The sequence below is a fragment of the Coregonus clupeaformis genome, chromosome 34, assembly GCF_020615455.1.
Source record: "Coregonus clupeaformis isolate EN_2021a chromosome 34, ASM2061545v1, whole genome shotgun sequence".
In the NCBI taxonomy this organism is placed as follows: domain Eukaryota; kingdom Metazoa; phylum Chordata; class Actinopteri; order Salmoniformes; family Salmonidae; genus Coregonus; species Coregonus clupeaformis.
Window position 1 is genome coordinate 8,241,080 of NC_059225.1, and position 13,130 is coordinate 8,254,209.

Consider the following 13,130-nt stretch of genomic DNA (forward strand, 5'->3'; position numbering starts at 1 on the left):
GAGAGACTATGGCACCCTACATAGTACACAATTACCATGAACAAATATGAAAACTCAACACACAGACAGAGAGAGACACAGAGACACAGAGAGAGAGAGAGTGAGAGAGAGACACAGAGAGATACACAGAGAGAGACACTGAGAGAGAGAGACACAGAGAGAGCGAGACACAGAGAGAGAGAGACACAGAGAGAGACACAGAGAGAGAGAGAGAGAGAGAGAGACACAGAGAGAGACACAGACAGAGACACAGAGAGAGACACAGAGAGAGACACAGAGAGAGACACAGAGAGAGAGAGACACAGAGAGAGAGAGACACAGAGAGAGAGATAAATAAGAAAATCAGAACAATAAACATCACATGTCAAATTAAAAGTTAAAGTGTATGAATGCTCTATCCTCCAGTTGGTCGGCGTGATAGGCAGGGCCCCAGGACACCTGTGCTCTCTCCACGAATCAGGGCGATGCTATGACATCACATAGCCTTGATTGGTCGTCCCTTCCGAGGTCAAGAAGTCCTCTGTCCAATGACATGCCCCCCCCCACCCCTCCCCTCCCCCCCATCCGACAATCCTACAACAACCCCAAGGTTTGTTTCTCCCTAAAATGCCCCCTTATTGCTGTGGCACGTGGCGCGCCATTTCCTTTAAGAGTAGATGGTGATGACTTCACGGCCGCCCCCGCGGACCAGGAGGACCCGGTTGAGACCCTCCAGCAGAACCTCCAGGAACTCCATGTCTGAGACGCAAGGGGTCAAGGAAGAAACCAGTCACATGAGGGGGGTGGATCCAGATCACATGACTGGCAAGGGGAGCGTCAGCTGTAAAGCTATTAGTTATAATATGTTTTAAAAGATACAAATCAACGACTTCACTGTTAACAACTAAACAACCTTTGCAAAGAGATCATCCTCAACCTTGTCAGATCGCTGATGATGATGCCTTTGAAGTTAACTTTGGGTAAACATGTCCAACTAAGCAATGCACAATTCTACTGACATTGACGTTAAAAAGTTGAATAAACAGACATTTGTCTTTAAAAGGATACAGTTCTCGTCACCCCCTCTGTTTTTGGGCGGTCCCGGCATGTTGAGCAGGACCAGGTGGGCTCCCTGTGACCTGTTCACCACCACCTCGTTCAGCTTGACCGCAGTGTGCATCCGGCGTACGTTGGACTGGTTCCTATACCACACAATGGTGACAATGAAGAGAGCAGGCTGAACACACCTCAACCCTGACCTCTGACCTCTAACCTCTGACCTTGACTTTTCCAATAATAATAATAATAATAATGAACTGGAATGACATTACGCTTTTGAAAATGAGCAAAGTTCTTGACATCGAATCCTTACTAGAAATACGGTGCTCAACTCCAACTTTTACCAGTGATCCTCCATTGACGTTATCAATGTATGATTCAGGCAAAAGTTTGAGTTAATAGCGTCTAAAATGATGACTCAACCAACAGTAGCTAATCTAAAAACCTGTCATTGTTCTCACTAAACACCAAATACTGTTGAGAAAACGTGATCTGTCAAAATCAAAGCATTCAGTGATGATTGAAAAAAAACAAAACACTTATTGATAATATTGAGCAAATACAGTGGTATTGTGAGATTGGCAGCCTTTTAACACAAACAGACAAGAACATGAAGCAGGACATTAAAGCAGGAGCGTTGGTGGTTATGAAAGTGAAGCCTCCGGTGTTATCGTTTCTCTCTGAATTAAAAGATCAGGGTGGGAGTCAAAGCAGCGTCCGTGGAAAGGAGGGCGGTCGAGAGGCTGGAGGTGCCTGGTGTATTGACTTAACACACTGGGTAAGCCTGTGGGTATGACATGTTCTATTGTACAATACTGTGTTGTATACACAACATTTCAGTAGTCAACTTGTTCTTTAATTGACCAGTTCAATGTGATATTGGGTGCAATATTGAAAAGCCCTTCTTGAGTTAGAGCGAACAGCAAGGTAAAAATAAATAAAAAATACAGAGCATGATATGAATGGCTTGAAGCTGAATAAACACATATACAAACGAGGCACTTCCAAATAACTGACGCTTTCCATCCAGTTGAGGTTTGACAGTGTAAAGGACAATAATCAGACCGATTTGTAATTACCAATTTAAAATGGATTTTGAAAGACTGATTGTCTTTGGATTTGTTCCTACACAAAACTAAAACAATAAGGCGTTGACAGTATAAGTTTGCTATGACTAAGGTCTGTGTATGGAAAGCGCAATTTTTGGTTGCACGTGCTACATAACATGACGCAATCACATGCAAATGAACTTTAGGGAGGTCCCTCCAGTATACGAGACAAACGTTGGGAGGAATGGGATGTGGAGTTTATCCTCCACGCACGCACAGTCCCAGTGGCTGGGAGGTGAACAAGATGGCGGACACAGAAAAGGACTACTGTTACAGAGCAACAGACATGCACACATCCTATGGCTCTATGGCAAAATGAAATGTGACTTACAGACTCTCCCACTCTCTAGGAGAAAAAAAACGAGACAGAACAGCAGAAACAGGCTTAGACGCTTTCTACAAACCCCTGGTGTTTCTACTGCTGCACAGTTAAACACAGAAACCCCTGGTGTTTCTACTACTACACAGATAAACACAGTGCTTCCCTCATTTTAGAGGGATGGTTCCAGTCAAATGTTTTCACAGCTCAAATGTAGTCTAGAGGTAGGAAAATAAATGTATGGTATCTAGTATTGGCCTCTGTGGGTCAGGTCTAGTATAGTGTCCTAATAATGTATGGTCTCTACTATTGGCCTCTGTGGGTCAGGTCTAGTATAGTGTCCTAATAATGTATGGTATCTAGTATTGGCCTCTGTGGGTCAGGTTCAGTATAGTGTCCTAATAATGTTTGAGCTTGTTTGATTTTGGGCTGTGTATTTAACTAGAGGTTCTATCTGCCCTTTGAGATTGTTGGTTCAGAGACACAAAGACAATGATAACATGATGGTCATTAGTCCAAACGGTGCATGTGGTGGAGGCATGCACTGGACGTGTTCACACACACAGTCAACATGCCAACGCAGACTGGACACACACCATGCAGGCTGTGTAAACCATTTCAAAGAGTCTGGCTCCGGGCGGCTATAGTATTTACTATGCATGCAAAAAGGTTTCTACAGATGGCACTAACCGTACAACAGAGATACTTGCTGAAGAGTCACTGGCTTCTCTATTATGGATCTGGAAGGATCAAGGATAAGAGGTTCATAGCGGTTGACTTACGGTTTCATGTTGAAGAGATCGCGCACACCCATATTGGCCTCGGAGCGGTTGCGGTTACGCTCGGTGAGGAACTTATCCTTGGTCCAGGTCATGTGGACTCGGTCAGGGCCGGGCTTGTCGTTGAGCGCGGCATGGGACGCCGTGTTTCTGTCGTGGATCAGCTGGGCCTGAAGGAGATGGAAATGATGAGAAAGAGACAGACAGAGAGAGACAGAGATGGAGAGACACACAGAGATGGAGAGACACACAGAGACAGAGATGGAGAGACACACAGAGACAGAGATGGAGAGACACAGAGAGAGAGATGGAGAGACAGAGAGACACACAGAGAGAGACAGATGGAGAGAGAGATGGAGAGACAGAGATGGAGAGACAGAGATGGAGAGACAGAGATGGAGAGACACACAGAGAGAGACAGAGATGGAGAGACAGAGATAGAGAGATGGGGCGACAGAGAGAGACAGAGATGGAGAGACAGAGATGGAGAGACAGACAGACAGAGTGAGCGTGAGAGAGAGACAGAGTGAGAGAGACAGAGTGAGCGAGAGAAAGAGAGACTGAAGAAGAGAGAGACTGAGGAAGAGAGAGACGGAGGAAGAGAGAGACGGAGGAAGAGAGAGACGGAGGAAGAGAGAGACGGAGGAAGAGAGAGACTGAGGAAGAGAGAGACGGAGGAAGAGAGAGACAGAGGAAGAGAGAGACGGAGGAAGAGAGAGACGGAGGAAGAGAGAGACGGAGGAAGAGAGAGACGGAGGAAGAGAGAGACGGAGGAAGAGATAGAGAGGGAGAGACTACAGGCTAGAAACTATGGAGTTACACAAACCTGGTGCTTATCCAGTCAACACACATAGTAAAAAACACTTTTTACATCCCAATAAACATGAATGACATTAAATTGTACAGGGTTACAATCACACCAAAATCTATGACGTGCAACGTGCACAACAACACCAGTGTTCTCTACACAGGCCAATAGCCCTTTAGTAAGGAGTGAGAGAACATGCTAGTTGGAGCTATGACACTGAGATGGAGTGATGATCCACGGGGAATGAACCAGGTGGAGGGGGATGGGTGGAGGAGGGAGGGAGGGAGGGATGATGACTTGATCAGTGACGCATGCGGAAAGAGGTGTGTCCATGACGTCCAGAGGCCACTACGTTGAGTAACCTACACAGACACAGTCACTGTTTACCATAGTGGGTCTATCCAGGGGCCACTTTAACTGGACATTTTGACTAGACTTTATCTTACTTTAGGTCCCTGACTGCTAGCAGCTGTGGCTGTGTAAGCGTGGTCTCTGAGGGTTGGTGACTTGGGGGTAATGGTGATGCAGATGGGAGGTGTTGGAGGTACAGATGGGGTGTGTTGGGGATACAGATGGGAGGTGTTGGGGATACAGATGGGAGGTGTTGGGGGTACAGATTGGAGGTGTTGGGGGTACAGATGGGAGGTGTGGGAGTACAGATGAAAGGTGTTGGGGATACAAATAGGTGTTGGGGTACAGATAGGGGGTATTGGGGATACAGATGGGAGGTGTTGGGGATACAGATGGGAGGTGTTGGGGATACAGATGGGAGGTGTTGGGGGTACAGATGGGAGGTGTTGGGGATACAGATGGGAGGTGTTGGGGATACAGATGGGAGGTGTTGGGGATACAGATGGGAGGTGTTGGGGGTACAGATGGGAGGTGTTGGGGGTACAGATGGGGGGCGTTGGGTAACAGATGGGGGGCGTTGGGGGTACAGATGGGAGGTGTTGGGTAACAGATGGGGGGTGTTGGGGTAACAGATGGGGGTGTTGGGTAACAGATGGGAGGTGTTGGGGATACAGATGGGAGGTGTTGGGGATACAGATGGGAGGTGTTGGGGGTACAGATGGGAGGTGTTGGGGGTACAGATGGGAGGTGTTGGGGGTACAGATGGGCGGTGTTGGGTAACAGATGGGGGGCGTTGGGGGTACAGATGGGAGGTGTTGGGTAATAGATGGGGGGCGTTGGGGGTACAGATGGGAGGTGTTGGGTAATAGATGGGGGGCGTTGGGGGTACAGATGGGAGGTGTTGGGTAATAGATGGGGGGCGTTGGGGGTACAGATGTGAGGTGTTGGGTAATAGATGGGGGGCGTTGGGGGTACAGATGGGAGGTGTTGGCTACCTCGTCCTCCTGCGTGTCCTCCAGCTGTCGACTGGGGTCAGATTCGGAGCCTGAAGCTCCGGTCTGGTTCTTCCTCCTGATGGAGCTACGCGACGTGTCAGTGATACTCTGAACCTGAGGGCGGTGTCGCCCCGCATCGGCAGCCAGAGAGGACAGGGGGCCAAAGGTCATACCACGAACAGTAGGGCAAGGGGGGCTAGGAGAGCTCTGATACCCACAACCCAATGACAAATCTACGGTGTGTTTATACCACCTCCCTTAGATAAAACTGGGAATAGCTGATAAAGGTGTTGAAAATCAATAACAGATTATATTAATACTCGCTTCACCAGGTCATTATAGAAACAGAATGCCTACACTGACTTCGTGTTCGTACCAAATGACACCCTATTCCCTATGTAGTGCACTATTTTTGACCGGAGACTATAGGTCCTGGTCAAAAGTAGTGCCCTATAAAAGACATAGGGTGCCGTTTGGGATAGACCCTTAAAAAGGCCGACTGTTGTAGTGAGTGTGCCCTGCAGACAGGGGGCGGTGTTACCTCTCTCTCCCTCTCTGTCCGCGACAGCTGCATCTGTTTCAGCATCTGAGAGCGCTGCTCCATCACCAGGGTCTTCTCGTAGGTGAAGGCTGAGATGTCGCTGTCGTGCTGTTCAAAACACACACAATTATTATGCAGAGTAAGGCCTAATAACAAATATTTCAAATCGTTTTTCAAAAGAAACCTTTTCTCTCAGACCTTAGTGTCTGAGTGTACTGTAAATCATGCATTGGCATCAATCGGAGATTTACACACAAAAAATAACATAAATAAAGATTTATCTTCAAATACACACAAAGGATAAATTAAGCATCATCCATTTTTTCTACCGTATGTAAAAGAAACCCTCGTGAAGGTGTATTGACTGAAACATTGGTTCACTTTGAATGTGTTTGAGGAACATCCAAGATCCCCAGAGTGCTGGAGGTTCGTCCTTTTAATATCTAACGATATCAAAAACAACTGAGAATCTGAGGCCAAATCTGAACTTGAGAGACATGTGCTTGACTTCCTTGAGTTACACCTCAAGTTATTATTGATTCTATAGGGACATATCAGTTATAATTGGCCATCACTAGCACATTAGAGGCTGCTGCTGCCTATTGAAAATCACTGGCCACTTTAAGAAATGGAACACTAGTCACTTTAATAATGTTTACATATCTTGCATTACTCATCTCATATGTATATACTGTATTCTATAATATTCTACTGTATCTTAGTCCATGCTGCTCTGTCATTGCTCGTCCATATATGTATATATTGTTAATTCCATTCCTTACTTATATTTGTGTGTATTGGGTATATGTTGTGAAATTGTTAGATGTTACTTGTTAGATATTACTGCACTGTCGGAGCTAGAAGCACAAGCATTTCGCTACACCCGCAATAACATCTGCTAAACACGTGTATGCGACAAATAACATTTGATTTGGTTCTATAGGCACATGCCAGTTATTATTGGATCTATAGAGACATGTCAGTTATTATTGGGTTCTATAGAGACATATCAGTTATTATTGGGTTCTATAGAGACATATCCGTTATTATTGGGTTCTATAGAGACATATCAGTTATTATTGGGTTCTATAGAGACATATCCGTTATTATTGGGTTCTATAGAGACATATCCGTTATTATTGGGTTCTATAGAGACATATCCATTATTATTGGGTTCTATAGAGACATATCCGTTATTATTGGGTTCTATGGAGACATATCCGTTATTATTGGGTTCTAGAGAGACATATCAGTTATTATTGGGTTCTATAGAGACATATCCATTATTATTGGGTTCTATAGAGACATATCCGTTATTATTGGGTTCTATAGAGACATATCCATTATTATTGGGTTCTATAGAGACATATCCGTTATTATTGGGTTCTATAGAGACATATCAGTTATTATTGGGTTCTATAGAGACATATCCGTTATTATTGGGTCCTATAGAGACATATCCGTTATTATTGGGTTCTATAGAGACATATCCGTTATTATTGGGTTCTATAGAGACATATCAGTTATTATTGGGTTCTATAGAGACATATCAGTTATTATTGTGTTCTATAGAGACATATCAGTTATTATTGGGTTCTATAGAGACATATCCGTTATTATTGGGTTCTATAGAGACATATCCGTTATTATTGGGTTCTATAGAGACATATCCGTTATTATTGGGTTCTATAGAGACATATCCGTTATTATTGGGTTCTATAGAGACATATCCGTTATTATTGGGTTCTATAGAGACATATCAGTTATTATTGGGTTCTATAGAGACATATCCGTTATTATTGGGTTCTATAGAGACATATCTGTTATTATTGGGTTCTATAGAGACATATCAGTTATTATTGGGTTCTATAGAGACATATCCGTTATTATTGGGTTCTATAGAGACATATCCGTTATTATTGGGTTCTATAGAGACATATCAGTTATTATTGGTTCTATAGAGACATGTCAGTTATTATTGGTTCTATAGGAACATGCCAGTTATTATTGGGACATGTCAGTTATTATTGATTCTATAGGAACATGCCAGTTATTATTGGGACATGTCAGTTATTATTGGTTCTATAGGAACATGCCAGTTATTATTGGGACATGTCAGTTATTATTGGTTCTATAGGAACATGCCAATTATTATTGGGACATGTCAGTGCCCCAGAGGTCTACAGGTAAACTCACCATCTCCACCACCTCCACCTCAGCGTCCAGACGGAGGTGGTAGAGGAACATCTGGAGGTCCTTCTTCATCTGAATACTGTTGTCATCCATATTAGCCACCGTGAAGATACGCATCTTACACTTCCTCCAAACCTGGGGTGTAGAGAGAGGGAGAGAGAGAGAGGGGGGGGAGAGAGAGGGGGGAGAGAGAGAGGGGGAGAGAGAGAGGGGGGAGAGAGAGAGGGGGGAGAGAGAGAGGGTGGGAGAGAGAGAGGGTGGGTGGGAGAGAGAGAGAGAGGGGGGAGAGAGGGGGGAGAGAGAGAGGGGGAGAGAGAGAGGGAGGGAGGGAGGGAGGAGGGAGGGAGGGAGGGAGGGAGGGAGGGAGGGAGGGAGGGAGGGAGGGAGGGAGAGGGAGGGAGGGAGGGAGGGAGGGGGAGGGAGGGAGGGGGGGATTGTATAGGGAAAAAAGGGTGAGAAAGAAAAGAGCAGGAGAGATGGAGGAAAAAGATAGAATGAAACCCTCCATTTGATCTATGTGTGACCCAATGCAACGTGTCAATGATATAGTATTATTATACGTGTGCCTATTTGTGTGTTAAAAATTAAGTACTGTATGTTCATACACAGTTTATTAAGTACACCACCCCGTTCACCAAAATGGTTTGCTCCTACAGACAGTGAGTCACGAGGCCGTGGCTTGCTATATAAAGCAGGCAGACAGGCATCGAGGCATTCAGTTATTGTTTGATTGAACGTTAGAATGGGCGAAACAAGTGACTAAGCGACTTTGAGCATCGTATGATCGTCAGTGCCAGGCGCGCCGGATACAGTATCTCAGAAATGGCCGGCCTCCTGGGCTTTTCACACACGACAGTGTCTAGAGTTTACCGAGAATGGTGCGACAAACAAAAAACATCCAGTCAGCGGCAGTCCTGTGGGCAAAAACAGTTATTTGATGAGAGAGGTCGAAGGAGAATGGCAAGAATCGTGCAATTTAACAGGCGGGCCACAAACAGGCAATTAACGGCGCAGTACAACAGTGGTGTGAAAAACGGCATCTCGGAACTCACAACTGGTCGGTCCTTGTCACGGATGGGCTATTGCAGCAGACGACCACACCGGGTTCCACTCCTATCAGCTAAAAACAAGAAGAAGTAGCTCCAGTGAGCACGCGATCACCAACACTGGACAATTGAGGAGTGGAAAAACATTGCCTGGTCTGACGAATCCCGGTTCCTTTTGCGTCATGCTGATGGCAGAGTCAGGATTTGGCCTAAGCAACATGAGTCCATAACCACATTCTACCTGGTGTCGATGGTACAGGGTGGTGGTGAAATGGTGTGGGGAATGTTTTCCTGGCACACGTTAGGTCCCTTGATACCAATTGAGCAACGTTTGAACGCCACGCCTTGCAGAACTCATGCCCTGAAGAATTCAGGCTGTTCTGTAGGCAGAGGGGGTCCGACCCGGTACTAGATGGACGTACCTAATAAACTGAATGTATTCCATCCAGGTGAAACGCTAACAACACCACCGTGAATACCTTGTGCTGGCGGAGGAGGAAGGGCAGCAGCATAAGCAGTCCTCCGTCGTGGACGATCCACCACACGTCTATGGTGCCCTCGCCCAGGCGGTCCGCGTTGGTGGGGAAGCTGTCCACGTTCTTGGCCACCAGTAAGGCCTGATTTGCCGCCGTGGTCTCCCTCACAGTTTCTGTGGAGGGGGACAGAGAGAAAGGCGGTTAAATACGTACACACACACACACACACACACACATCTCAGTAATGTTATTGTAGGGGATTGTGCAACATGTCCATCTAACAGACAAACGTATGATTGGGAACATACAGAGAAGGAACTACCAGATGTGTCATAATACCCCGGAAGTAAAGCCACATTGGGAGCCACATTTGAAATGGAATATATCGAATACATGGAGCAGGGTGGAAAAAAAATAGCTTTAAAACACGATTTAAATGTGTTTTTTTTGGAAGGGCTGTGGAAATCATTAAATTAATACATTAAATATATACAGTACCAGTCACAAATGTGGACACACCTACTCATTCCAGGGGTTAATAGTAGAATAATTGTAGAATAATAGTGAAGACATAAACTATGAAATAACACATATGGAATCATGTAGTAACCAATAAAGTGTTAAACAAATCAAAATATATTTTAGATTTTAGATTCTTCAAAGTAGCCACCCATTGCCTTGATGACAGCTTTGAACAGTCTTGGCATTCTCTCAACCAGCTTCATGAGGTAGTCACCTGGAATGCATTTCAATTAACAGTTGTGCCTTGTTAAAAGTTAATTTGTGGAATTTCTTTCCTTCTTAATGCGTTTGAGCCAATCAGTTGTGTTGTGACAAGTTAGGGGTGGTATACAGAAGATAGCCCTATTTGGTAAAAGACCAAGTCCATATTATGGCAAGAACAGCTCAAATATGCAAAGAGAAATGACAGTCCATCATTACTTTAAGACATGAAGGTCAGTCAATACGGAACATTTCAAGAACTTTGAAAGTTTCTTCAAGTGCAGTCGCAAAGACCATCAAGCGCTATGATGAAACTGGCTCTCATGAGGACCGCCACAGGAAAGGAAGACTCAGAGTTACCTCTGCTGCAGAGGATAAGTTAATTAGAGTTAACTGCACCTCAGATTGCAGCCCAAATAAATGCTTCACAGAGTTCAAGTAACAGACACATCTCAACATCAACTGTTCAGAGGAGACTGCGTGAATCAGGCCTTCATGGTTGAATTGCTGCAAAGACACCACTACTAAAGGACACCAATAATAAGAAGAGACTTGCTTGGGCCAAGAAACACGAGCAATTGACATTAGACCGGTGGAAATCTGTCCTTTGGTCTGATAAGTCCAAATTTGAGATTTTTGGTTCCAACCGCCTTGTCTTTGTGAGACGCAGAGTAGGTGAACGGATGATCTCCGCATGTATGGTTCCCACCATGAAGCATGGAGGAGGAGGTGTGATGGTGTGGGGGTGTTTTGCTGGTGACACTGTCAGTGATTTATTTAGAATTCAAGGCACACTTAACCAGCATGGCTACCACAGCATTCTGCAGCGATACGCCATCCCATCTGGTTTACGCTTAGTGGGACTATCATTTGTTTTTCAACAGGACAATGACCCACAACACACCTCCAGGCTGTGTAAGGGCTATTTGACCAAGGAGAGTGATGGAGTGCTGCATCAGATGACCTGGCCTCCACAATCACCCGACCTCATCCCAATTGAGATGGTTTGGGACGAGTCGGATCGCAGAGTGGAGGAAAAGCAGCTAACAAGTGCTCAGCATATGTGGGAACAGTCTTCAAGACTGTTGGAAAAGCATTCCTCATCAAGCTGGTTGAGAGAATGCCAAGAGTGTGCAAAGCTGTCATCAAGTCAAAGGGTGGCTACTTTGAAGAATCTAAAATATATTTTCATTTGTTTAACACTTTTTTGGTTTCTACATGATTAAATTTTTGTTATTTCATAGTTTTGATATCTTCACTATTATTCTACATAGAAAATAGTAAAAAATAAAGAAATAAAAACCCTTGAATGAGTAGGTGTGTCCAAACGTTTGACTGGTACTGTACATCTCAAAGCGGGGAGCTATTTTATAGTTTTTTTTTTTATGGTCCATTATTTTCCCATTTACCTCTTACAGCAAACCTATTTTCTTGGCAGCCCTGGTGTGAAGGGGAGGAATGCAGCGCAGACCATCACATGACCCTAAATATTTTAATGTGCAACTTGGAATTCCAATTTAAGAGGACCAGTGCTTCTATAGCGAAAATAAAACTCACATCTGTGCCGTTTGGGAGCGATGTTGTTAGACTACATACCATTGTTCCCTCTTCAGAGCCTACTGGTGCACAAGTTATATATTGTATCATTTCGCTCGACCGTGAAAAGGGTATCTGTCTGACATATGGGCAGGTGTGGGGTGGGGTGGGATGGGAGGGTAGGAAAGGTATCTGTCTGACATATGGGCAGGTGTGGGGTGGGGTGGGAGGGTAGGAAAGGTATCTGTCTGACTGTTCCTATTGTGTGTTTTCTATATGTTTTGTATAGGCCTATGTGATGTGTGAGAAGTGCTAAGATTTCCTCTTGTAAGACAAACGTGAATCGGAATTGTTTAAACTTTTCCATCATATGACTGTCATGATTCAAATGTATTGATACGGTTTCATTCAATCAATGAATCAAAGTTGAATGTTGGTTTTAATTTCTCCGTCGCATGAGGAGTGACGGCTCATAAACTGAAAATAACTTATGCAATGAGATTGATTGGCTTCTTTCTCTCGTTGATAAGTTTCCCACCTTCCCAATCCAGACACAAACTCACACACATCATGACTTCATTAACAATAATGTGGGATTTGATGGGCATATGGTATTTTCTATTCACTACAGAAAATTGTAAGGGAATAACGTAAGGAAACAGGAGCGGTCAAATGATTTGGCATAAATAGAAGCAAGCACCAACAGCTTGATAAAATGTGTAAAACACACATGTGAAAGCTTAATTACAATATTAGTTGGAATATGTCCATGATAAAAACAAGAGAATGGAATATAATTGGATCAATTAGAAAAAAAGATTAGTTGAGATGCAGCCACCACTCGCGTGTGGATCATACATTTTACATTTTAGTCATTTAGCAGACGCTCTTATCCAGAGCGACTTACAGGAGCAATTAGGGTTAAGTGCCTTGCTTAAGGGCACATCGACAGATTTTTCACCTAGTCGGCTCGAGGATTAGAACCAGCGACCTTTCGGTTACTGGCACAACGCTCTTACCCACTAAGCTACCTGCCGCCCAGTGTTTCTAAAATCAATTTGGACAGCACCCCGTGCTGAATGTTGATTAGGCAAATGTACTAACAAGACGGCTTTGTTGGAGCACTAAGAAATAAGAGGTAGGCTTATACCTGTTTGACAGACGCAATTATGTTATCCATATAGCCTATTTGTCGGGATAGCTATTTCCTCCAATA

At 44.4% G+C, this 13,130-nt stretch overlaps 1 protein-coding gene across 5 annotated transcripts in view; it reads right to left on the reverse strand.

Annotated features, from left to right (window-relative positions):
- Positions 1-569: 569 nt before the first annotated feature.
- The window catches only part of LOC121549719 (solute carrier family 12 member 7-like), a 94,454-nt gene continuing 81,893 nt past the window's right edge, over positions 570-13,130 (reverse strand). For 2 of the 5 annotated variants that reach the window (XM_045210401.1, XM_045210403.1), the window contains exons 19-26: positions 9,659-9,828; positions 8,137-8,268; positions 5,941-6,048; positions 5,400-5,513; positions 3,249-3,415; positions 2,479-2,493; positions 1,048-1,181; positions 570-738 (exon numbers count right to left, since the gene is read on the reverse strand). In XM_045210401.1, coding sequence (XP_045066336.1) covers positions 647-738; positions 1,048-1,181; positions 2,479-2,493; positions 3,249-3,415; positions 5,400-5,513; positions 5,941-6,048; positions 8,137-8,268; positions 9,659-9,828 — 932 coding nt within the window. In that variant the 3' untranslated portion in view covers positions 570-646. The remainder of the gene's footprint in view (positions 739-1,047; positions 1,182-2,478; positions 2,494-3,248; positions 3,416-5,399; positions 5,514-5,940; positions 6,049-8,136; positions 8,269-9,658; positions 9,829-13,130) is intronic. The other 3 variants (XM_045210402.1, XM_045210404.1, XM_045210405.1) reach the window with 3 other exon arrangements.